The sequence below is a fragment of the Podarcis tiliguerta genome, assembly GCF_965153285.1.
Source record: "Podarcis tiliguerta genome assembly, chromosome: 12".
Lineage (NCBI taxonomy): Eukaryota > Metazoa > Chordata > Lepidosauria > Squamata > Lacertidae > Podarcis > Podarcis tiliguerta.
This window is the reverse complement of record NC_139545.1, coordinates 59,927,174-59,951,803: the sequence shown is the minus strand read 5'-3', so window position 1 is coordinate 59,951,803 and position 24,630 is coordinate 59,927,174. Positions and strand designations below refer to the sequence as shown.

The window sequence follows — 24,630 nt, the reverse complement described above, 5'->3', positions numbered from 1 at the left end:
CCCTGATGATCTCTCCTAGCGGCTTCATATAGATGTTAAAAAGCATGAGGGAGAGGACGGAACCCTGAAGCACCCCACAAGTGAGGGCCCAGGGGTCTGAACACTCATCCCCCCCCACCACTTTCTGAACACGGCCCAGGAGGAAGGAGCGGAACCACTGTATAACAGTGCCCCCAGCTCCCAGCCCCTCTAGACGGTCCAGATGGATGTTATGGTCGATTGTATCAAAGGCCGCTGAGAGATCCAGCAGAACTAGGAAACAACTCTCGCCTTTGTCCCTAGCTCGCCGGAGATCATCAACCAGCGCGACCAAGGCATTTTCAGTCCCATGATGAGGCCTGAATCCCGACTGAAAGGGATCCAAATGGTCCGCATCCTCCAGGCGTGCCTGGAGTTGTTCAGCAACCACGCGCTCAATCACCTTGCCCAAGAATGGAAGATTTGAGACTGGGCGATAGTTGGCCATACTGGCCGGGTCTAAAGATGGTTTTTTAAGAAGCGGTTTAATGACCGCCTCTTTCAGCGGATCTGGGAATGTTCCCTCACAGAGGGAAGCATTCACCACCCCGCAGAGCCCATCGCCCAGTCCTTCCCGGCTTGCTTTTATTAGCCAGGATGGGCAAGGATCAAGGAGACAGGTGGTTGGTTTCACGCGTCCAAGCAGCCTGTCCACATCCTCGGGGGTAACGGATTGAAATTGATTCCATGCAACTTGACCAGACAGAGCTCTAGCACTCTCCCGCCCCGGCCCTGCTCCCACGGTGGAGTCTAGCTCCTTCCGAATATGAGTGATTTTATCTGCAAAAAACTTTGCAAAATCGTTGCAGGAGATCTTGGGGTCTTTACAAGGCCCCGGTGGTAAAGGTGGTTCCGTTAAATTGCGGACCACCTGAAAGAGTCTCCTGCTACTATTTTCTGCAGATGCAATAGAGGTGGTGAAGAAAGTCTTCGCCGTCGCTATCGCCACTTGGTAGCTCGACGTTGAGCTCTAACCTGTGTCCGGTCAGATTCGGAGTGAGTTTTCTGCCACCGACGCTCTAACCGTCTCAGCGATTGTTTCATCGCCCTCAGCTCCGAAGAAAACCACGGGGCTGTTCGGGCTCCATGCAATCGGAGAGGGCGCTTCGGAGCCAGACAGTCGATAGCCCTGGTTAACTCCGCATTCCAGCGGGCCACCAGGGAATTAGTTGATGAAACTGTGATTAGCTGTGACTTTCTGGACTAGATGACCCTTGAAGTCCCCCCTCTGACTCCAAAATTCAGGGATGCAGCAATTCTGCATTTCTCTGCCCTGAGCTCTCAGGACTGCCAATGGCAACGCTAAGGTAGGGGCGCCACCCTGTGGCCGTAGTGCAGAACTGCACCACTGCAGTGCAGGACGGGTTTTCTATGCTATCCGTGGCTACCAGTTGGCTCACTCGCGGGAGCATCACTACCTAGATTGAGGTTGAACCCTGGCAAGGCAGAAGTACTGTTTTGGGGGAACAGGAGGCGGGCAGGAGTGGGGTAACTGTGCCCCTGAAGGACCAGGTGCGCAGCCTGGGAGTCATTTTGGACTCACAGCTGTCCATGGAGGCACAGGTCAAGTCTGTGTCCAGGGCAGCTGTCTGCCAGCTCCATCTGGTACGCAGGATGAGACCCTTCCTGCCTGCGGACTGTCTCACCAGAGTGGTGCATGCTCTGGTTATCTCCCGCTTGGACTACTGCAATGCGCTCTACGTGGGGCTACCTTTGAAGGTGACCTGGAAACTACAACTAATCCAGAATGTGGCAGCCAGACTGGTGACTGGGGGTGGCCGCCGAGACCACATAACACCGTTCCTGAAAGACCTACAGTGGCTCCCAGTACGTTTCCGAGCACAAGTCAAAGTGTTGGTGCTGACCTTGAAAGCCCTAAACAGCCTCGGTCCAGTATATCTGAAGGAGCGTCTCCACACCCATCGTTCTGCCCGGACATTGAGGTCCAGCACCGAGGGCCTTCTGGCGGTTCCCTCCCTGCAAGAAGCCAAGTTACAGGGAACCAGGCAGAAGGCCTTCTCGGTGGTGGCGCCTGCCCTGTGGAACGTCCTCCCATCAGATGTCAAGGAAATAAATAACTACGGTATCTGACTTTTAGAAGACATCTGAAGGCAGCCTTGTTTAGGGAAGTTTTTAATGCCTAATGTTTTATTGTATTTTTAATATTTTGTTGGAAGCCACCCAGAGTGGCTGGGGAAACCCAGCCAGATAGGCATGGTATGAATAATAAATTATGATGATGATTGTGATGATTGGGCTTGCACGTTCCTATGATCCTTGTGAGCGAAGCTGTGGGGAGTCTCGTACTCCCAGCAAGGTCACCCAAGGCGGTAAGGTCAAAGGGGAGGTCAAAGACAAAGAATGACCCAAGAAGTCCTCGGCGGCAGAACAGGAGGATGATAAGAAGCGATATGTTACAACCGCTGTGAAGGTCGTTGTGATACTCATGCCATCAGAACAGAGCCTTACTGCGAAGACTGTGCGTTGGTCAGAGTGCCCTGATCTCCACACATAAAGCAAATTCACGCACAGGCATCTTCCAGAAATCTATTTATTATTTTCATCGCCACAATCCTACACATTGTTGAAGGGAAACACCCTGCCGGGGTAGAAATCTTAGACTTCAAACTCCGCTGTGGACTTTTCACGTGAAAAGTTCCTTTTTAAATATACCAGGAAAGGTTCCCAATTCTCCTTGACAGAGTCTTGATTTTTATTTTTTTAAAGCAATAATCGCGCCTCTGATTAACCTCATTGGCTATGATACTGCCACTGCGCAAAGCTTGACAGAGTCTTGATTTGTGTTTCTTTTCGGTGCCCTCAGTTTTGGCCTCTCCGTCTTCCATGATTTCCACCAGCCCTTCCTTCTCCCTTTGAGGGGATTCTCTCTTCCTTCCCTTCTGCACAGATTCCTGCTGCTGTGGTCACATGCATAAACAGGGTCTGCGCTCTTTGGGATCCCCAGCAGGAAGGCGTCTGACCTCTTGGGAAAAGCCACTTACTTTCCCCCCTTCACTTCATTATATATCATGTCCCAATAGGCCATGAGGGACGGCCACCAACTCGGATGCTTTTAAAAGAGCATTGGGCAAACCCACGGAAAAGACGGCTGCACCGCGTTTTTAATATTCTGTTGGGAGATAATAATATTATTATATTGCCTGGGGTTGGTTTGGATGACCCTTGGGGTCCCTTCCAGCTCTGCAGTTCTGACTCTGGGGCTGAGCTGCTGCCTGGCCTCCTCCGCTCTGCCGTCTCCTTGGGCGGGGGGGGGGGTTGGGCTCGGAGTGTCTTTAAGCAGATTCCCAGAAGATTGCAAGATTCCAAATCCCTTGAAAATGAGGTCAGTACAACTGTCCCCCCCCCCCCCCGCCTGCCATGCCTGTGGAGGCCTCTGCCCTCCCCTGGGTGGGCAGGATTGAGCCCTGCATTTTCCCACCCCCACGGAAGAAGAACACCACCTTTCCTCTCCGCTTGGGACCACGTTTTGCAGCAGGAACGTCGCAAGTCTGCTGCCACGTAAGGGGCAGGGGAGGGTATCTGGGCAGCAAGACCTGGGCTTTGAAGAGGGCCTGGCACCCCCTCTGCCCGCTTCCCCCAGCCGCTGGGTGACGAGAGTGTGAGATAATCCCCCTGCAGCCAGCGGAGGAGTGGGGAGGGGGCTCCCTGCGCCCAGAACCTCACGCCTGCCTGCGGGATTAGTGCTGCAGCTGTTAAGAGCTGTGCCTGGATTAGGGCTTGGCCTGCCCACTCGCTGGGTTCCTGGCGCTGCCACCCGGCAGGCACATTCCTCGCGTCTGATGCTGCCAAGTCGGTGGTGGCCCCTCTTCCTCCCGCAGCGAGGTTTGGTGCCAGGAGCGGATGGCATTCCATAGAGTTTGTGGGTATCAGCTTGGAATTGCAGACAGACAGGCCGTCATCCGACCTCTGCTAAAGGACCTCCAGCGAATCACAGAATCACCGGCTTTTAGGGTTGGAAGGGGCCTTTGGGGGTCATCTAGCCCAACCCCCTGAAATGCAGAAATCACAGCAAAAGCTCTCCTTTCTGTTCACTCAGGTCCTCCCCTCCAGAGCAATGCAAAGCAAGTTTTCTCCCTCTTCCTCTACACATGAGAAGTTGCCTGTCAGGCTGGACCAGGATGCCAGCATCAGCCAGGGGGATCCAGAAATAAGGATCATCAGTCAGTTATTTCTCTTTAGAAGCAAAATTAAAGAAAATGGACAGACTGCCCTCCCCAAAGAGCTCCCTCTTAAACTGGAGATTTAATAATATTCTCTGCAATTAATTTCCAATGTGTTCAAAATAGTTCTTTGTTTTCTGTATTTCCTCTCCCTTATCCTCTAGTAGCTGGCTGCTTTTATTGCTCCTTTTTTAAAAAAATAAAAAAATGGTTTCATTACATTTCAAGCAATTACTATAAATATTTAAATTTTAATCCTTTTTTTAAAAAAAAGAAATGACACATGTCTATTTGGGAGGGTGTTTGGATTGTGGCAATTGATTCTTGTTGTTTTAATAGATTTTGTGGGTTTTTGTGGATTCTTAATCACTTGTCAAGCACCCTGTGACAAAGGGCTGATTGCAGATGAATAATCTGGATAAACAGGTAAATTGGAAGAAAGGGGAAAGTTGCATTTAAAGCACACCCACCCAAGAATTTGGGAACCTGAATTTGTCTAATCCCCTTTTCAAGCCTTCCAGGTTGGTGACCATTAGGGCTGGGCAATATATCAATATATCATCTAAAACCAGCTTGAAGTCCATATCATGATATCAGTCTCTTAATGGCCTCTCCAAGGCAGTGCTAGAAGCTGAGATATAAAAGCTAGGAGCCAAACGACACCTTGAACTTGGGTTTCGGTTGCTACAACTGGATGCCCAGGCACCCTGCCGATCAGTTGAATCACCAAGCAGTGCAACACCCATAGGTGCGTTTCTTTGGGTGCCATGCTGCCCCCCCAAGCCAGCCGACTGGCACGGCGGCATCACCAGCCAGCCAGATGGAGATGGTAGTCGCCAAACCTGGCAAGCAGACATCACGGCTTCCTCACAAAAGGCTGCTTGCCTGTTGCAAAATCAATGTGACTGGCGCCCAGTTACTGTATTTTTCACTCCATAAGACGCACCCTGTTCTTCCTAAAAAGTAAGGGGAAATGTCTGTGCATCGTACAGAGCGAATGTGTGGTCCCTGGAGCCGAACTGCCCAGGGGCAAAAAGCAGATTGTGCTTTTTTTGGGGGGGAGGGGGTGTTGAAACAAAGCTGCTGATCGTTTGCAGACCGGGGAGAGAGATAAGGGATGATAGAGATAAAGGAGGCTGCCTGGGAGGGGGCCACAGTGGTGCAAAAATGTGGTTACAGAGCACGGATCCACATGGATCCTCAGGATTTTTGCATTGGGCTACCCCAAACTCACCGCCAAATCACATGTCTGTGGCCACAGCATGAACCACAAAAATCATATATCCACTGTTTCATTCAGAATATTTTTTCCCCTTGTTTTCCTCCTCTAAAAACTAGGTACGTCTTATGGTCAGGTGCGTCTTATGGAGCGAAAGATATGAGTAGTTCTGAATGTTGCTCCGGGGACATAAGGGACCGGGGGGGGGGGATGCCAGGGGGTCCTAGGTCTGCCTCTGCTTCTCGTGTCAAGGGAGAGGGAGAAGAGCTGCTCTCTCTTTGCTTTCTCGGTGCTGCAGAGCATTTTACAAGCTTCCCTCCTCTTGCCTCTTCCTTCCTGAAACCTAACCCCCCCTTTCTCTTCTGCTCCTTCACCCCCCCCCCAGGGAGCTGCTTCCTGTGCCTGGTGGACGTGGTGCCCGTCAAGAATGAGGATGGCTCCGTCATCATGTTCATCCTCAACTTTGAGGTGGTGATGGAGAGGGACCTTCTGACCAGCCCCGTCAAGAACACCAACCACTGGGTCTCCCCAGCTGCCTGGCTGCCCACAGGTAGGGGGGCCCCTATGTGTGGGTGGGGGGGGGTCCCCCTCCTGCAACCCCCATCCCACCCCAGAAGGCTCTAAGGCAACCCATACACAGGTGGAACATGGGGTGGTCTCAGGGCCAGACGGAGGTTTGAGGAGGCCCTCAGCCCCTGAAGGGAATGGGGCCCTTTCTATGTCCACCTGTCCTTTGCCAACAACAAATTGCCGCTGGTTTTTGTGTCGAACATGTGCTATATGGCAGGGATAGGCAACCTAAGGCCCGGGGGCCGGATCCAGCCCAATCGCCTTCTAAGTCCAGCCTTCATATGGTCCAGGAATCAGTGTGTTTTTACATGAGTAGAATGTGTCCTTTTATTTAAAATGCATCTCTGGGTTATTTGTGGGGCATAGGAATTTGTTCATCCCCCCCCCCAAAAAAAAAAAATATAGTCCTGCCCACCACATGGTCTGAGGGATGGTGGACTGGCCCACGGCTGAAAAAATTGCTGACCCTTGCTATATGGTAATTTATGGACCTAATAGGTATCTAAAGCCATTTGCACATCACAAAATATGTATTTTATCAAAGCAATTGTTGAACTGAAATACAATTAAGAAGAAGTATATTAATAGTGAAATACAATTAAGAAGAAGTATATTAATTGTGAAATAATTACCAGTGATATTTTAGGGAGCAGACTAGCAGGTGTGGCCCCTGACTTACATCGTAGGAGCCCACACAACACAAAGCACGGTTGCTGCATGTAGGTTTTATTTTATTTGTTTTTTATCTTACTGTTTGAAAATGCACATCCAGTGTGTTTTTTTCCTTTAATTTTTTGGGGGGGCCCCCAGGAGAGTGGGGCCCTAAGCTGGAGCTTGTTGAGCTTATATGTCAATCCAGCCCTGGGTGGTCTGAAGGAGCCACCCTCCTGCTGGGCCTCTTGCCCACCCTGGGCTGCCCAGTTCCTCCAGGGATGCTGTCTCAACCTGCACCCTCCCTCGCCCTCGGCTGCAAAGGGGCTACTACCCACCCGTGGCGGCTTCTCTGCTGGAAAGTGACATTTATTTGGTCAGGTGAAAAAAAAGCAGAGGTGGAGCCAGTGTGGTGTAGTGGTTAGAGCGGTGGACCTGTAATCTGGGGAACCGGGTTTGCTTCCCCGCTGGGTGACCTTGGGCCAGTCACACTTCTCTGAAGTCTCTCAGCCCCACTCACCTCACAGAGTGTTTGTTGTGGGGGAGGAAGGGAAAGGAGAATGTTAGCCGCTTTGAGACTCCTTCCGGTAGCAATAAAGCGGGATATCAAATCCAAATTCCTCCTCTTCCTCCTCCTCCTCATCTTCTTCTTCTTCTGGGGAGGGGAAGGGTTAGTGACTTCACAGCACCGGCCAATCCGTCCTGTGCTCAGCTGCTTCCTCCTGCAAATGGGCAGAGCTGGTTTCTCTGGAGTTTGGCCCTAGGGAGGTGGCAGCGAGGGGGCTTCTAGTAGTATCCATGCAGCTGTTGTCGCAGACGTAAACAGTATTTTCTGGTCTTTTGGAATCTCTGTACCTATAATTCCTAATAGGAAAGCTTCTGGTTTTTAAACAAATTTTAACTTTTTTTTACTTTTTTTTTAATATAATTTTTTTATTAGTTTTTTAACATATCATTTTCAACAGTAATTCAACATACTTTTACATCTTATTCAATTTTTTTGACTTCCATCAATCCTGTCTGAAAATTTTCCAATCTAATCTCCTAGTATGCATTTCTTATTTTCCCTATTACATTTTAAACTCATAACCAATATCTCTATCTTGTTCTACTTTGTAACACTTCGTATATTTCTCCTTACAAAACTTCTTGTAGTCCTACTAGTGTAATTTGTTCAAATAATTCATATACTTCTTCCAATCTTCTGTAAATCTCTGGTCCCGCAGGTTTCAAATCCTTCCTTTCACTTTTGTCCAATTCTGCATAGTCCATTAATTTCGTCTGCCATTCTTCTTTCGTCAGAATTTCTTCTTGTTTCCATTTCTGGGCTAACAATACTCTTGCTGCAGTTGTTGCATATAAGAACACACTAACATCTTGCCTATTAATGTCCTGACCTATAATACCAAGTAAAAATGCTTCTGGTTTTTTTAAAAATGTATATTTCAACATCTTATTCATCTCATTATATATCATTCCCCAGAAGCTCTTTACTTTTTTACATTCCCACCACATATGATAAAATGTTCCTTCTTTTTCTTTACATTTCCAACATTTATTATTTGTCTCATATAATGTTAACTGTCTTTCTTATATATCATTTCCCAAAATGATTTTGTTACCTTACACGTCCACCACATATGATAGAAATCTCAGAACCCTACAGAGGACAAAGAGCGTTCAGTGGTGAGGACTAGAATCTAGAATGGTTGAGTCGAAGGGACCCCCAGAGAACATCTAGTCCAACCCAGGGCAAGGCTGAATCCCAGCCAAAGAATCTCTTGATGGGGAATTTCTCAGGTGCCCTCTGGGAAGGGTTGCAATGGGGCCTCATCCAGGGTGAGTTGGGAGGGGCCAGCCCCTAACACCTTCCCCCAACTTTTAACCCTTTCCAGGTCGGGGCAAGTCCTTCCGCCTGAAGCTCCCAGCGCTGCTGGCTCTGGCGGGCAGCAAGCAGTCTCTCCCGCAGGATGACCCGGACGAGGCGGTGGTGGTGGTGGACTTCTGCAAGCAGAGCAGCGAGTCGGTGGCGCTGGACGAGGTCACCTCCTCGCTGGACAACAACTGCCTGGGGTGCGGGGAGCCAGAGGACCGGCAGGCCCTGATGGAGCGCCAGGGGGGCGGGGCCTCGGAGCCGCCCGTCACCCACTCCTCCCCCCGGGCCGAGAAGACCCGCCTCAACCTGGACGCCTCCTTCTCCAACTGCAGCCTGACTCGCACCCGCTCCCGGGAGAGCTTCTACAGCGTGCGCAGAGCCTCCTCCGTGGACGACATCGAGGCCATGAAGGGCGAGGGGGAGAAGGGCCGCGGGCACAGCCGCCACGCCAGCACAGGTAGGGAGAAGAGGGGCTGGGGGGGCGCAGGGTCTTCCCTGCCCTTCGGTCCCACAGCAGAGTCAGGGCGCTCCAGTCTCTTCGACTGTGTGGGTCCTTCGGCACACTCGGCATGGAATCTCCCTAGCGCAAATTAAAGTGCTCACAATAGGTTCCACATACACAATCCACCGGTGCCAACTCCAGGCGGCCCTGGGGGACCCCAAAAAATTGTCGTGGGTGCTCAGCACCCATCTGCGGGGCCTTGGGCATTGCTTCCCGTCCGAGGCCTCGGGGGGCCTTGGAAGCAGCGCCTGAGGCCTCGCAGGGCCCCCACTTCCAGGGGCCACGAGGTCACGTGACATCAGCATCACTGGGCACCCATGACCTGGGGCCCAAGTTGGCGCCCCAACGCAATCAATAGATTTAATTAAATATATATACTTAAATGGACAAGTAGTAGAATCCTAGAGCTGTAGGGTAATCTAATCCACCCTCCTGCAAGGCAGGAATTTAGATTGATGATGATGATGATGATAATAATAATAATAATAATAATAATAATAATAATAATAATAATTTTATTATTTATATCCCACCCATCTGGCTGGGTTTCCCCAGCCACTCTGGGCGGCTTTCAACAGAACACTAAAAACAGAATACAACATCAAACATTTAAAACTTCCCTAAACAGGGCTGCCTTCAGATGTCTTCTAAAAGTCAGAGAGTTGTTATATTTCCTTGACATCTGATGGGAGGGTGTTCCACAGGGCGGGTGCCACCACCGAGAAGGCCCTCTGCCTGGTTCCCTGTATCCTCACATCTCGCAGGGAGGGAACCGCCAGAAGGCCCTCGGAGCTGGACCTCAGTGTCCAGGTAGAACAATGGGGGTGGAGACGCCCCTTCAGATTTAATGCACCAACAGTTGTTTGTGCTTTCGCTAGCAGTGCATGGCACAAAAAGTAAATTGCAAAGAGTTGAAGATGTTTTTCTCAAATGTTGCCAAGGGCCAAGAAAGGCATTGTGGGCCAAGGGTTGGAGCACCCCAGCACAGTTAACCTCTGGAACTCCCTGCCACAGGAGCTGGGATGGCTTTGAAGGAGGGTTGGGCAGAGGAGGAGAGGACTGTTGGCGGCTCCTGTCCAGGATTGTTGGACCCTGAACGGCAGTTTCTGGAAACCCCAGGAGGGGGGAGTGTTGCTCTTGGGCTCAAATCCGGCTTGTGGGTTTCCCATTGGGGCAGCTGAGTGACCCCTTTGAGAGCTGAAGGCTGCACTCGGTGGGTCCCCTTGGGCCTGATCCAGCCCCTTCTAGTCCGTCTCCCTGGAGGCTCAGCTGAGCCTGGGACTCGGATCTGGGGCTCCACTGTGTGTTGGGGGGCAGAGAGGGGTCCCGAGGGACGGAGAAGGAGGCCGGCAAGCTCTCTGGGGTTTCCCACCTGGCCTCTGTGTCCCCGGCAGGCGCCATGAACAACGTCCGCAGCCACCTGCTCAACTCCACCTCCGACTCGGACCTGATCCGCTACCGGGCCATCAGCAAGATCCCCCAGATCACCCTCAACTTTGTGGACTTCAAGGCGGAGGCCTTCCTGACCTCGCCCTCCAACGAGAAGGAGATCATTGCCTCCAGCAAGCTCAAGGATCGCACCCACAACGTCACCGAGAAGGTCACCCAGGTAGGCTGGCCGAGCGGGACCTGGAGGTGGTGGTCAGGCGTGGGCAGAGGCACCCAGGGGTGGCCTGGCATGGGCTGGCAGAGGTGCCCAGAGGCCCCAGCCGCTGTCTCTGAGAAGGGACAGGGACCCTTCCGGCTATTTATTCCATTTGATTTTGATTTAATAGTTCTGCATTGCAGGCAGTTGGACTTGATGGCCCTTTCGGGGGGTCTCTCTATGATTTTTGATTCTGTAGCTGAGTTAGGGCCCCATAGAGGCTGCGGAGGAAGAGATGAAGGCATCGTTAGTCTTTATTACGCTTTATCTTGATTTAATATTGCTGCACTCCTGGGGGCTGCCCTAGATGAGGCTTGGGATCCCGTCCGACTCTGCTATTTGACGATTCTAGGATTTGTATTCTGCTTTTCCAGCAACAAATGTCGAGCTCGCAATGATCACAACAGCAAAGCCCCGTAAAGGCAGTAAAACAAAGCAAACAGCTGCAACCAATTATTAATCAAAACAATTAATGCGGATAAGTAAAAATCACAATTCAAAATGAATGCGGGCCCTGCCTACGCTGAGGTCTCCATGGCACCTCAGTGGATTGGGCCCCTGCGTCCCAAGCGGTGACACTTCCCTCGGGCTCAAAGCCATCCTTGGGGGTCTGGAGGGGAGATGGGATGCCCTCTGCATATGTTTGTGTGTCCTCTTTGAGAAAAGGCATTCCAAGCACTGGAGGGTTTCTCTCCCAAGTTCTGCTCTTCCTTTCTGCCTCTGTGTTAACCTGTGGAACTCCCTGCCACATGAGGCAGCGATGGCCACCAACTGGACGACTTGGAAAAGAGCACTCGCTAAATCCATGGGGGGGGCTATGGGGGGCTCCTACCCAGGAGGGGGAGAGATGCTCTTGTGCTTGAATCCTGCGGCAAGATTCCCGGCGGGAACATCTGGTTGGCCCCTGTGAAAACAGGACTAGATGGACCCCCTTTGCCTTCAGCCAGGCTCATTTGATGTTCTTGTGGAACCTCCAGACCCAGAGGCAGTCTATCTCTAGACCATGGGTAGGCAAACTAAGGCCCAGGGGCCGGATCTGGCCCAATCGCCTTCTAAATCTGGCCCACGGATGGTCCGGGAATCGGCGTGTTTTTATATGAGTAGAATGTGTGCTTATATTTAAAATGCATCTCTGGGTTATTTGTGGGGCATAGGAATTCATTCATCCCCCCCCCAAAAAAAATATGGTCTGGCCCCCCACATGGTCTGAGGGACAGTGGACCGGCCCCCAGCTGAAAAAGTTTGCTGACACCTGATCTAACTGAGGTTCTTAGTCTATTTGACCACAGTGAGAACAGGATCCTGGACTGGGTGAGCCACTGGCCTGATCCGGCAGGCTGGGAAATAGGAAGGGGGGACAAAATGCCCCTCTGCTCCCCCCCCCCGTTTTCCCTGACTTCTGCAAGCCCACCTGCGCCTCCCTCGGCATCCTTCCCTTCTGCTGCCGTCTTGGGGGGGTCAGAGTTGGCTTGGCTGCAGGCGGGGGTGTTGTGTGTGATGAGGGGGTCCTCCCCCCTTCCTGCAGCGGAGGTCTCTGCCCCCCCCCCGATATCTCTGGGTGCCTCCGCTGCCCTTGCGGCACAGGCTCTGGCAGTCTGGATCAGGGACGATGTGGAGAGCAGCTGGGAGAAGAAGCCCAGGAGAAGAGGAGACACGAGAGCCACCTTCACATATCTGAAGGGCGGAGCTCGCTTCTTTTCTGCTGCCCTTTCCAGAGGGCAGGATCTGAACCCATGACTCCAAGGTGTGCAAGAAAAGAGATTCCGACTAAACATCAGGAAGGACTTTCTGACAGCAAGAGCCATTCGACGGGAGAGCAGACTCCCTCAGAAGGGGGCAGACTCTCCCCCATTTGAGATGGCCAGGCAATGGCCCGGTGGCTAATAATAATAATAATAATAATAATAATTTATTTATTCTCCCCCCCCCACTGTGGGCAGCTCCCAACAGATTGAAAACAGAATAAAACATCAAACATTTAAAACTTCCCTAAACAGGGCTGCCTTCAGATGTCTTCTAAAAGTCAGTTGTTTATTTCCATGACATCTGATGGGAGGGTGTTGCACAGGGCGGGTGCCACCACCGAGAAGGTCCTCCTGGTTCCCTGTAGCTTCACTTCTCTCAGGGAGGGAACCACCAGAAGGCCCTCGGAGCTGGACCTCAGTGTCTGGGCAGAACGATGGGGGTGGAGATGCTCCTTCAGGTCCACTGGGCCGATCTCTCACGGATGCTGTAGTTGGGATTCCTGCCTTGCAGAGGGTTGGACTAGATGACCCTGGGGTCCCTTCCAACTCTACAGTTCTGTGATTTCCTTCCTGCCTCTCTCTGGTTAAGGGAGCTGGGTGTGGCGGAATTGGGGAGAGCCCGGTGGAGCCCCCACGTCTGCCTCTTCCTTGCGCCACTGCCTTCCCCCCCCTCCTGCATGAGTTTTTGCAGACCTTCTGCCAGGGGTGAGGTCACTGCATGCTCCTTTCGCCCAGGGGTGAGATGTCTCCTGTCCCAGATTCAAAGCCAGGGCTCGGCCTGGGTGTCTGCTTCCCGGGCCGAGAACACAGGGGTGTCTCTGGGCCACGTGCAGAGTGCCTCTCTTGCCGCTGCTTTTGCGTGGGATGAGGGAAATTAGAGTGTCCTTCAGAGAAAGAGCACATCTCTCCTTCCAGGAAATTGATGGAGGGAAGATCTGCGGCCAGAGAGGGGGAACCATATTAAAATGCTTGGCGGGATTTATAGATGTTTTCTCCCTCCGTCTCGCTTGCAAGAACCTTCCCCGTAAAATATGACCCTCCCTCTCTCCGCACGTCCTCCGTGCGGCTGCCAGGCTCCTCGTGAGAATCTCCAGGCCGCAAGGAGGGCGGAAGGAGGGAGAGCAGGTCTTGCTGCTCTTCTGCCATCTTAGTGGAGAGACGGGGAGCTCAATCTGAAATAAAAGGAATCCGCTTGAAGCAAGTGACCCAGAGAGGCGGACCGAGCTTTGCTCAAGCTTCTCTGCAGAAGGGGCTCCTCCTCCTCTGGGCTGTGAATCAGCGCATGGATCCTGGCTGGATCAGAGGTGCTAGGAAGGAGGTGGGGGCAGTTTCTGCTCTGGGGGTGGGGAATTTAGTCCCATTCAGACTCAAAGTTTTGTTGCTGTTTAGTCATTTAGCCGCGTCCGCCTCTTCGTGACCCCCTGGACCAGAGCACGCCAGGCACTCCTGTCTTCCACTGCCTCCCACAGTTTGGTCAAACTCATGCTTGTAGCTTCGAGAACACTGTCCCACCATCTCATCCTCTGTCGTCCCCTTCTTCTTGCGCCCTCCATCTTTCCCAACATCAGGGTCTTTTCCAGGAAGTCTTCTCTTCTCATGAGGTGGCCAAAGTCTTGGAGCCTCAGCTTCAGGATCTGTCCTTCCAGTGAGCACTCAGGGCTGATTTCCTTCAGAATGGAGAGGTTTGATCTTCTTGCAGTCCATGGGACTCTCAAGAGTCTCCTCCAGCACCATAATTCAAAAGCATCAATTCTTCGGCGATCAGCCTTCTTTATGGTCCAGCTCTTACTTCCATACATCACTACTGGGAAAACCAGAGCTGTAACTATATGGACATTTGTCGGAAGGTGATGTCTCTGCTTTTTAAGATGCTGTCTAGGTTTGAACTCAAAGTTACGATCCTCTTTTCCATCCTTACCTGAAGATGCCGTAATATTAGAGGCTGCCGTCCACACACTTTCTCTGCGCAGATACTGGTGGTTAGGTAAACTTCTTTCTAAACTAAAAAAATATTTTAAAAATGTCCTGTAGCACCTTATAGACCAACTAAGTTATAATAATAATAATAATAATAAATTTTATTTATATCCCGCCCTCCCCAGCCGAAGCCGGGCTCAGGGCGGCTAACAACAATTAAATAGTCAAACAATCAAATAATCAAACATTATAAAAACATTCCATTATAAAATTAATTAAAGTTCTGGGTATGTGCTTTTGTGTGCATGCACACTTCTTCGGATACACGGAAATAGAAGTCCCCAGACCCTTATACCGTATTTTTCGCTCTATAAGACGCACCAGACCACAAGACGCACCTAGTTTTTGGAGGAGGAAAACAAGAAAAAAAATATTCTGAATCTCAGAAGCCAGAACAGCAAGAGGGATCGCTGTGCAGCGAAAGCAGCAATCCCTCTTGCTGTTCCGGCTTCTGGGATAGCTGCGCAGCCTGCATTCGCCCCATAGGACGCACAGACATTTCCCCTTACTTTTTAGGAGGGAAAAAGTGAGTCTTATAGAGCAAAAAATACAGTATATAGTGGGAGGGTGGGGTGGAGTATTACTCAGAAGGGCAGCAGGAGATGGGCAATTGGCTCAATGGGTCTGGTCAACCTGTTAACGACTGCAATTAGTCCTGAATTTAATGAGACAACTGTTTAGCAGAGCTTCTCTTTCTTTCTCTCCTGGAAGTGGTGAAGGTGTTTTAAAGATGGCTCACCAAACTGTAAAGTCTCAGTCAAAAGGTTTTATTCCCAGACCACCATTAAGGTTGCAAAAGAAATGGGTTGACTGTTAACATGAGACAAGACTATCAAACAGAAGCCTTATCTCCTCCAGCACATTGTGAATCACAGCAACAGGCCTCACAGGCAAGGCCTCACTTGGAGTACTGTGTCCAGTTCTGGGCACCACAGTTCAAGAAGGACACTGACAAACTGGAACGTGTCCAGAGGAGGGCAACCAAAATGGTCAAAGGCCTGGAAACAATGCCTTGTGAGGAATGGCTAAGGGAGCTGGGCATGTTTAGCCTGGAGAAGAGGAGGTTAAGGGGTGAGATGATAGCCATGTTCAAATATATAAAAGGATGTCACATAGAGGAGGGAGAAAGGTTGTTTTCTGCTGCTCCAGAGAAGCGGACACGGAGCAATGGATCCAAACTACAAGAAAGAAGATTCCACCTAAACATTAGGAAGAACTTCCTGACAGTAAGAGCTGTTTGACAGTGGAATTTGCTGCCAAGGAGTGTGGTGGAGTCTCCTTCTTTGGAGGTCTTTAAGCAGAGGCTTGACAACCATATGTCAACTCTATGATTCTATGATTCTATGACTCTTCAGACAGACATTTTGCTCTCCAGCATCTGCAAACAGAGTGGTCTTCTTTTTATTAGCACTTCCAGCTGACACCAGTTATGGTCACAGTGCCACTCCCAAATGTAAAGGAAAAAACTCTGGAACCTTTCAGAAACTTCAACTTGTTTCTTTGCAGAATGATTCCCTAACACAGGGGTCTGCAACCTGGGGCCCATGGGCCGGATGCGGCCCACAAAGACCATTTTACTGGCCCCTGAGCCGCCCCCGAACCAAGCCAGCCGCTTGGTGAGTCCTCCGCATGCTGCGCTAAACTGGTGCAGCACGGGGACTCGCCGAGCAGTGCCGAAAATCGCGTCTGCGCACACACAGATACCGGAAATCACTTCTCTGCATGCTAAGACGCCAAAAATCGCTTCTGCACAGGTGCGACTTTCGGCATCTGGGCATGCGCAGAAGTGATTTCTGGCGCTGCGGACATACGCAGACAAAATTTCCAGTGTTGTGCTGTGCCGGTCCGGCCCACGGACGATCTCCGTGGGAGTGATCCAGCCCATGGCCGGTAAGCCTTGCCGACCCCTGCCCTAAGACATAAGGAGTCAAACCCAAGATCTTGCATGCAAAGGAGACGCTCTAACCACTGGTCTACGGGCCCCTAGAGCTTGTCTTGCCCTAATTCTGCCTGCCATTTGAAACCCTTTTTAACGCTGGAACCTGGCCTGGGACCTGGGGCAGGTAATGAATAAATACAATAATAATTGTAATTAATCAACAATGAAAACACTTAGGGGGAAGTTGCCCACCTCACACTATTATTATTATTATTTACCCCACCCATCTGGCTGGATTGCCCCAACCACTTCCACACTGATAAGGGCAAAGAGGAGGAGGAAGCTGCCCCCCCCCAAAAAAATAGGGCTGTGAGTGAGAGGATGCTAAATCCCATCAGAAGCTCCATCCCCATCTCTCTTCCTTGCCCCGCCTTGCCGCCCCCCAGCACCCTTCCTCTGGCCCCTCCCAGGGTCCTGGCTCTCTCCCCCCCCCCCCAGCAGAACTGGTCCAGACAGAATGAGGCCACTTCCTTGCGCCCTGTGGTGGGGAGGGGCTGTGCTGCGCTTTCCAAATTGTGCTGCCCCCCCCCCTCGCGGCAGGCAGCGATGGGTCCATCAAGAGCAGTGTGCACATTGGCCTGATGAGGCTGGCATCCTGCCAGCGCCTGGCGGGCTCAGCTCCCCTGAGTACCTGCACTCAGGATGGGCAGAGAGAAAGAAACAGGCTGGTAATTAAAGCATTTCCCCTCCGAAGAAAGGTTGGCACATTTGGGGAAAGGTGATTAAGGGGGGTTTGATGGAGGGGTTTTCAGATTAGGCCTGGCATGGAGGAAGCAGAGAAAGAAGCGTTTCCCTCCCTCTCGCCAAAGTCCTGAACATCCTGGGAAGCTGAATGCCAGGAGATCCAGGACAGAGGAAAGGAAGGCGTACTGTATTTTTCGCTCTATAAGACGCACCAGACCACAAGACGCACCTAGTTTTTGGAGGAGGAAAACAAGAAAAAAAATATTCTGAATCTCAGAAGCCAAAACAGCAAGAGGGATCACTACGCAGCGAAAGCAGGAATCCCTCTTGCTGTTCTGGCTTCTGGGATAGCTGCGCAGCCTGCATTAGCTCCATAAGACGCACACACATTTCCCCTTACTTTTTAGGAGGGAAAAAGTGAGTCTTATAGAGCAGAAAATGCAGTACTTCATGCAACACGGAGTTAAACTGTGGAACTCCCTCCCACAGTTGCTGGAAGCCACAGGAAGGGAGATGGTGGTCCTGTGTTCAAATCCTGCTTGAGGGTTGCCCACAATAGACACCTGCTTGGCGCCGGTGACAAGAGAAGGCTGGACTGGACAGGCCATTGGCTCTTATGGAGCCTCCAGGCCCAGAGGCAGTCTATCTGGACTACTAGGTTCTTGGAGGCATTCAGCCCCTGTGAGAAGAGGCTGCTGGACAGAGCCGGGTTTCTGCTCCAGGTGCCCCCTGCCCCACCCTGGGCCTCGAGGCTCTTCCCTGATTCTGAAGGGTCTCCGGCCTGGTTCCAGGTGGGGGGCGGCTGAGATGGGAAAGGCACCATGTCATTCCTTGTGGCTGCAGGGGGTTGGACTAGATGGCCTTTGGGGTGTCCCTTCTGAGTCTACGGTTCTACAAGGAGAAGGTTCATTGGAGGTTTTTAAGCAGAGGTTGGGTGGCCAGAGCTCTGTCAGGAATTATTCAGCTGTGGCCCGTGACTCCTGCATTGCAGGGGGCTGGTCTAGATGGCCTTTGGGTGTCCTGTGATTTTGTGCCGCTTCAGGGTGGAGCAGTGGCAATGAGGACAGCAAGTTGTAGGGGAGAGGGAAGGGGAGAGGGGCTTAACAAGCCCCCTCCTCGTCTCCCCAGCTCCAGGGGACAACTCTCCAGGCTCCTAATCCCCTCCAGACAGCCTTTGCCTCCCTCTGTCCTTGCTTAATCGAAGTGCATATGGTGGGCGGGTGGGAGCGGGGGGGGGGCATCGCGGGGCCTGACATGCAGAAGGTCCCCCCCCCCAAGAGCCCCCACTGGCATCTCCAGACTTCAGGGAAGGCTGGGAAAGTCCAGTTTCTGACTCCCCCTAAGAGCCCCTGAACACCGGCTGAGTTGTTTGAAAGAGGAGCAAGGAGGGCTGGAACTTTCCTTTCATTCTTTGGCGGCTGCAGAGCCCCTGCTCCGCGGGACGAAGGGGGCAGCTTCAGCCCCCCCCCCCCCCGCCCGGCGTCTCCGGAGAGGGTGGAGGCAGAGCGACGCCCGCTCCAGGGGAGAAGGGCGGGCAGCTGCCGGCCCGTGTGCGTACAATGCAGAGCAACTTGGTGCTCTGAGGCTGCTTCCTCCGACGGGGCTGCGCTATGGTCCAGCTGGGGCTGAGGCGAGCCTGGCCCCAGATGTGGGGCTGCTGGTGCGCGCCCCCTGGGGATGTGGCGAGGCCGCGAGGACTATGGATGGATGGTCTTCTTCCTGCCTCCCTTTGTCAGGCGAAGACCCCGAAGGGCTGGAGCGAAGCCCCTCTTCCGTGGGGCGGGGGCTGCTTGCGCACGCGCCCTCTCCGACTTTATGGCCCCATAAGTCCCGGCTGGCTGGAGGGCGGGCGGAGAGCGAGCGAGCGAGAGTTGGGGGCTGGGGGTGTCTCCGCCAAGCAGCCGCATCGGAAGCCCGCAGCGCCTCTGTCTCCCGGCGCGCTCCAAGGTGACCCCCGTGCCGCAGAGGGGGGCCCGGCCGAGGTGCGCCCCCCCCCCCGGCCAGGGACTGGACCGCGCAGCGGGATCTCGGGGGCCGGAGGTGCCTCTGGAGAATAGGGGAGGGCGGGGTGCTCCTGCCTTGTGCCTCAGTTTCCCCGGCCGCACTCGGGGGAGGAGGAGAACCCCGGGAGCCACTCAGGGCTGCGGAGCGGACTGATTCGGGAGCCGGGGAATAAAGAGGAGGGATGGGGAGGGGATACATTCAGGAGCCCCCTCCCCAGCACAGATCTCCCCGTTTGGGGCTGGGGAGCGGGGCTGGGTGCGCGCTCGCTCAATCTCCCTCTCCAAATGCTCATTGCCGCCAGAGCAGATGGACTCTTCCCCTCCTTGGAGCAGAGCTGGGTGTGAGGATGCTCTGAGAGCAAGGAGGAGCCCGGGGGGGGGGACGGGGGGGGAGGCTGGCAGCGAGTGGGCGGAGGCCAGCCGGGGCCACCCCGTGGGTGGGCCAAGGAGCGAGGGAGGGAGCGAGAAAGACCCTGGCATCTGTTCCCATCTGCCCAGCCTCCGCTGGTGAGGTGCCTGGCTGCCTGCCTCCCTCTCGCCCTCCTCGCCACCCCCCACGGCGGCGGGGGGGCGCCCCCCCCCCAGCTCCATGCCCTGAGCCAGGATCGTCGCTGCAGCGGGCATGTCTCAGGGCAGGAAGGACAGCGGCGTCGGGCAGCCGGAGGGCAAGAACGCCCGAGTGCGCCGGGCGGTGCGCATCTCCAGCCTGGTGGCGCAGGAGGTAGGGGGCTGGGGGGGCGGGACGGGCAGCCGGCCAGGGGGTTTCCAGGGGGGGGGCTCTGGTTCTCCCGAGGATAGGAGTAGGACGGGGAGAGCACTCTGCATGCGCTCAGAGGCTGGGGGGGGAGGTGTGGGGCTCATGAAGTTCTGGCGAGTTCTGGGTTGGGAGGGAGGGGAGCCCCTTGTGCTGTTCTCTGCCCCAGCCCCTCCACTTGGGGGGGGGGCACCCAGAACTAGGCTCTTCAGGTACCAGGAGCGAATTCTGCCGGGTCTTCTGCAGACACCCTGGCCCTGGCCTGCCCTTTCCTGCCCTTGTTTCCTGATCTGCATCCAACTGTTGCTCCCAAATATTTATGTGACACCAGCTAGAGACTCAGTGATGCCTGACTAAGCCGGCAGATGCCACAGGGAGCCATAGATCCCTATGCGCGTGGAGGGGGCTGGGTGAGGGGACCCCTGCTGCCCCCCCCCGCAGAAGAAGTGCTTTGGGGGTTGCAGAGGAAAGGGGGAGTGAAGAGTTTGGGGGTTCAGGATGAAGGCTTTCTGGGGAGGGGGCAGCTGGGCAGGTCCTTCTCTGGAGCAGGGAGTCTTATTACTACCTCATCATTACTGATTGGTACTATTTATTATTGCCTTGTTATTATTAGTGCCTTATTGGTGGACATGCCGTGAGGGTGGGGAGGGGGCTTCAAATACCGCTCCCCCCATGAAAAACAGAGAAGGGACGTTGGCGCTGTTTTGTTGCAGAGGTGAGGCATGTCTTCCGAGACCATCCCCGATTCTTTGGGTGCTGTTCAGCTACATCCTACTCAGTGTAGGTGCATTGAAACCAATGGACCTCTCTTCATCATTAATTCAAATGGGTCTACTCTGAGCAGAGTTTTGCTGAATTAGTGTCAGTGCATGCAAACTGGAAGGGGAAGCAGAGAGAATGTGCATTAAAGTTCCTTTTTGCCCCCCATGGCTGGCGATGAATCCCACTCACACATCACCATGCAGTCCAAATGTGTTGCTAAACCAATATATTTTTTTTGGGGGGGGGGAGTCTTGTTTCCCCTCCTCCTTAGCGTCTCTCTTCCTTCCCCTGATGTAACCCTTCCAGCCACCCGGCTCTCTGGATCTCCGCTTGCGATCAGATTCTGTCCCCTGGTTCTTCAGAGTTGTGCCCCCCCCCCCCCTCGATTAATGGGCAACTGTGCCAGCAGACTGTGCCTTGTGCCGGGGGCTACGATCTTGCAGGGGGGCCGACATTCATCTTTTGGACATGACCAAGCAGCTGGTTTAGTGGGGAACGGTGGGAGCAATTACCCCTCCCACCTTCGCTCTATCTACATTGCTGTATTGTGATACATTTTGTGGAGGGAGGGAGACTGACGGTGTTAGGACTACTTGATGCTTATGCTGCTCCTAATACAGCTCTGTTAAGCTTTAGATCACAGGGGTTGGACTAGATGGCCCTTGGGGGTCCTTTGCAAACCTACAATTCTAAGATTATTATTTTTTTAATAAAAAAATATGTATTTAATTTGTGTGCTGCCAATAGTCCAGGCATTTTGCTGTGGGGGTTTGATGGTAGCCTCCTCCCACCTGGTGGCTTCCAGATGTTTTGGGCAACAGTTTCTGCCCGTCCCGGCCAGGTCCACATCTGGAGCACAGCTGTTGTGAGCGGCGGCCCCAGACGTCTGGAGAGGCAGGACACTTGTCCTTGCAGTTTGGGGACCCTTTGACTGGGAGCCACTTCGGAACTAACTTTGGTCTGGGAACATCATAATAGCAAATTGCCGTAAAAATGTCTGCTCAGAATTAGGGGCGCAGGAAGCTGCCTTCTCCCCAGTCCGGCTCTGGGGCCAGTCTACTTCAGCATTCCCTACACTGACTGGCAGCAATGGCTCTCCTGGGTTTTGGACAGGGGTCTGTCTCCCAGCCCTACCTGGGTTCAACCAGGGCCCTTCTGCATGCCAAGCAGGTGTTCTGACACAGAGCTCTGGCCCTTGAGCTCTTTCCAGAGATTTCTTTGCTTGCTTGCTTGTGACCCGGAAACTACAACTAATCCAGAATGAGGCAGTGACTGGGAGCGGCCGCCAAGACCACATAACACCGGTCTTGAAAGACCTACACTGGCTACCAGTACGTTTCCGAACACAATTCAAAGTGTTGGTGCTGACCTTGAAAGCCCTAAACGGCCTCGGTCCTGTATATCTGAAGGAGCGTCTCCACCCCCATTGTTCTGCCCAGACACAGGTCCAGCGCCGAGGGCCTTCTGGCGGTTCCCTCACTGCGAGAAGCCAAGTTACAGGGAACCAGGCACAGGGCCTTCTTGGTGGTGGCGCCCGCCCTGTGGAACGCCCTCCCACCAGATGTCAAAGACAACAACAACTACCAGACTTTTAGAAGACATCTGAAGGCAGCCCTCTTTAGGGAAGCTTTTAATGTTTGATGTATTACCGTACAGTGGTACCTTGGGTTACATATGCTTTAGGTTACATATGCTTCAGGTTAAAGACTCCGCTAACCCAGAAATAGTACCTCGGGTTAAGAACTTTGCTTCAGGATGAGAACAGAAATCGTGCTCTGGCGGCGCAGCGGCAGCAGGAGGCCCCATTAGCTAAAGTGGTGCTTCAGGTCAAGAACAGTTTCAGGTTAAGAACGGACCTCCGGAACAAATTAAGTAGTTAACCCAAGCTATCACTGTATTTTAATATTTTGTTGGAAGCCCCCCAGAGTGGCTGGGGAAGCCCAGCCAGATGGGCGGGGTATAAATAAATAAATAAATTATTATTATTATTATTATTATTATTATTATGAGTTGTTGGGGTCCCAGCTGGACCCCCTGCTCTTATGGTCAGCTCTCCTCCCTTGGAGGTTTCCAAGCAGAGCATGGGATGCTTTCGTTGTGATTCCTGCCTTGTGGGGGCTCGGACTCGGTGGTCCTTGGCATCCCTTCCGGTTCCAGGGGTCTCTCAGTGGAGTCTCCTTCATGGGAGAGCTTTAAGCAGATGTCCATTGGCCACCGGTCAGGGATTTGCCAACTGCCATTCCTGCCTTGCTGGGTCTAGATGGCCTCTTGGGGTCCCTCCCAAGTCTGTGGTTCTGTCTTTCTGCAAGGTGTGGGGAGGGTCTGGGTCTGGTCTGCCCCCTAGGCCAGGAGCAGGGCAGAGGGGCTGGGGAGAAGGGACGGTGTTGCCCCCAGCCTCCATCTCCCACCTTGAAGTTGGAACCAGTTCAAGCTCTGTGAGGTTTGCATGTGTCCAGGCAAACCTCTTCAAGATGCCCCCCCCCCCCACTCGGGATTTGGCACATTGCACAAGGCAAAGACCGCCCCCCCCCCCCCCCGGGTACAAAAAGGGCTCCCAGAGAAGCAATTTCATTTCCTTTAAAAAAAAATAATATGTCCAGTTCCTGTGTCTCCCACTTTGTTCTCCAAGGAGTTCAAGGAGGTCTCTCCCCCCCCCCCATTTAAATCCCCACAATTTATTATGGGTGTTATTTATTAAATTTCCACCCAGAGTTTTCAGGGTGCTCCACAGCACAAAAACACAGAATGAAACCACAAAGGGTACGATAAAAACAAGAACAAAACAAACCCATAATTTCCCCCCTCCCACAAAGACATTGAAAAGGACATGGACTCTTGATCAGCCAAAGGTCCGGCTAAAGAGGAACATTTTTGCACAGAAACCCTGTGGGGTAGGCAATAATAATAATAATAATAATAATAATAATAATAATAATGGTCTGAGAGGCAGTGACTGGCTCCAGGTCACACCCAGGGATCTTCATGGCTGAGAGGCGGAATTCGAACCCTAGTCTCCCAGGACCTAGTCCATGACTCTAACCCCTACACCACACTGTCTCTCTCACTGGTTTCCTCAGAGCTCAGCCCTCTGCCTCCCCTCTGTTCTCTCGCTCCAGTCAAGGTGCTTCTTCTCCCCTGGGGAGCCCTGCGGCCAAAGCCCTCCTTGGGGGGCGCTGGGAGTGTGGGGTGCTGCCCCCCAGCCTAGCCAGGTAGCCCTCCAGCCCCTTAGGGAACCCCCCTTCTGTCACCCGCAGGCTCTGGGTTCGAGAAAGGCAGAAGGAAGCACTTTGCCCGGCCGGCCCGTCTTCCAGGATTTTGCCCAATCCTCTTTTAAAGCCAGCCAGCTTGGTCACCATCACTGCCTCCTGTGGCAGGGAGTTCCATAGTTTAACTCTGTGCCCTGGGATGGGCAGGCAGAGGCAGTTTCTGTTCCCTTTCTCCCTGATGCTCCACCAACCATTGCAGCTGAATTCAAGAGGCCTCATTGGGGTGCAGGTCTAGGCTTTCTCAGTGTTGCCATAAATCCACTCTGCTTGCACTCAGAGGCACTCTCTTCTTCCCGAGTCAAGCCCTTGCATGGAAAGCGGGTTCCGGAGCTAAGCCCTGCGCCACCCCCAACGTTACGAAGAGGGCAAAGGCCCCACTTGACCAGCCCTGTGAGGCCAGGGGCACAGGATGGGGGGCAAGAAATGGGGGGCAGCTTGCTTGGGGTGGGAGGGGACTCTGGGAAAGACCACGCTGTGCCCCTGCACTTGCCCTGCCTCCCCCATCTTCCCTTCCTTCCTATGTCCAGCTGTGGGGCAGTTCAACAGAGAGGCAGCGTCGCCTAGTGGTTAGAGCACTAGGCTCAAGTCCCCACTCAGCCATGGGTGAGCTTGGCGGGGGCAGACGGCCTAGCCTACCTCGCAGGGTTGTTGTAAGGATAAGGAAGGAAGCAGGAACACACTGGCCACCTTGAGCTCCCTGCAGGGACCCCCAGGGGCTATCTAGTCCAACCCCCTTGTGAAATGTCAGAAATAAAGTTTCGCTGTGCCCACAGCAGACAAGGAGCAACAGAAGCAGGCAGAAAGAGAGCAGAGGACGCCAGGGGGCTTGTTCAGAGGA

The 24,630-nt window shown here is 53.1% G+C and overlaps 2 protein-coding genes across 2 annotated transcripts in view; one reads left to right on the top strand and one right to left on the bottom strand.

The window, feature by feature from the left end:
* Nucleotides 1–24,630, bottom strand: part of LOC310660981 (protein HEG homolog 1-like) — a 194,351-nt gene that overhangs the window by 54,102 nt on the left and 115,619 nt on the right. The window lies entirely within an intron of this gene.
* Nucleotides 1–24,630, top strand: part of KCNH2 (potassium voltage-gated channel subfamily H member 2) — an 81,372-nt gene that overhangs the window by 27,327 nt on the left and 29,415 nt on the right. Inside the window, exons 3-5 of the mRNA XM_083406124.1 lie at nucleotides 5,804–5,968; nucleotides 8,535–8,972; nucleotides 10,412–10,626. Coding sequence (XP_083262250.1) covers nucleotides 5,804–5,968; nucleotides 8,535–8,972; nucleotides 10,412–10,626 — 818 coding nt within the window. The remainder of the gene's footprint in view (nucleotides 1–5,803; nucleotides 5,969–8,534; nucleotides 8,973–10,411; nucleotides 10,627–24,630) is intronic.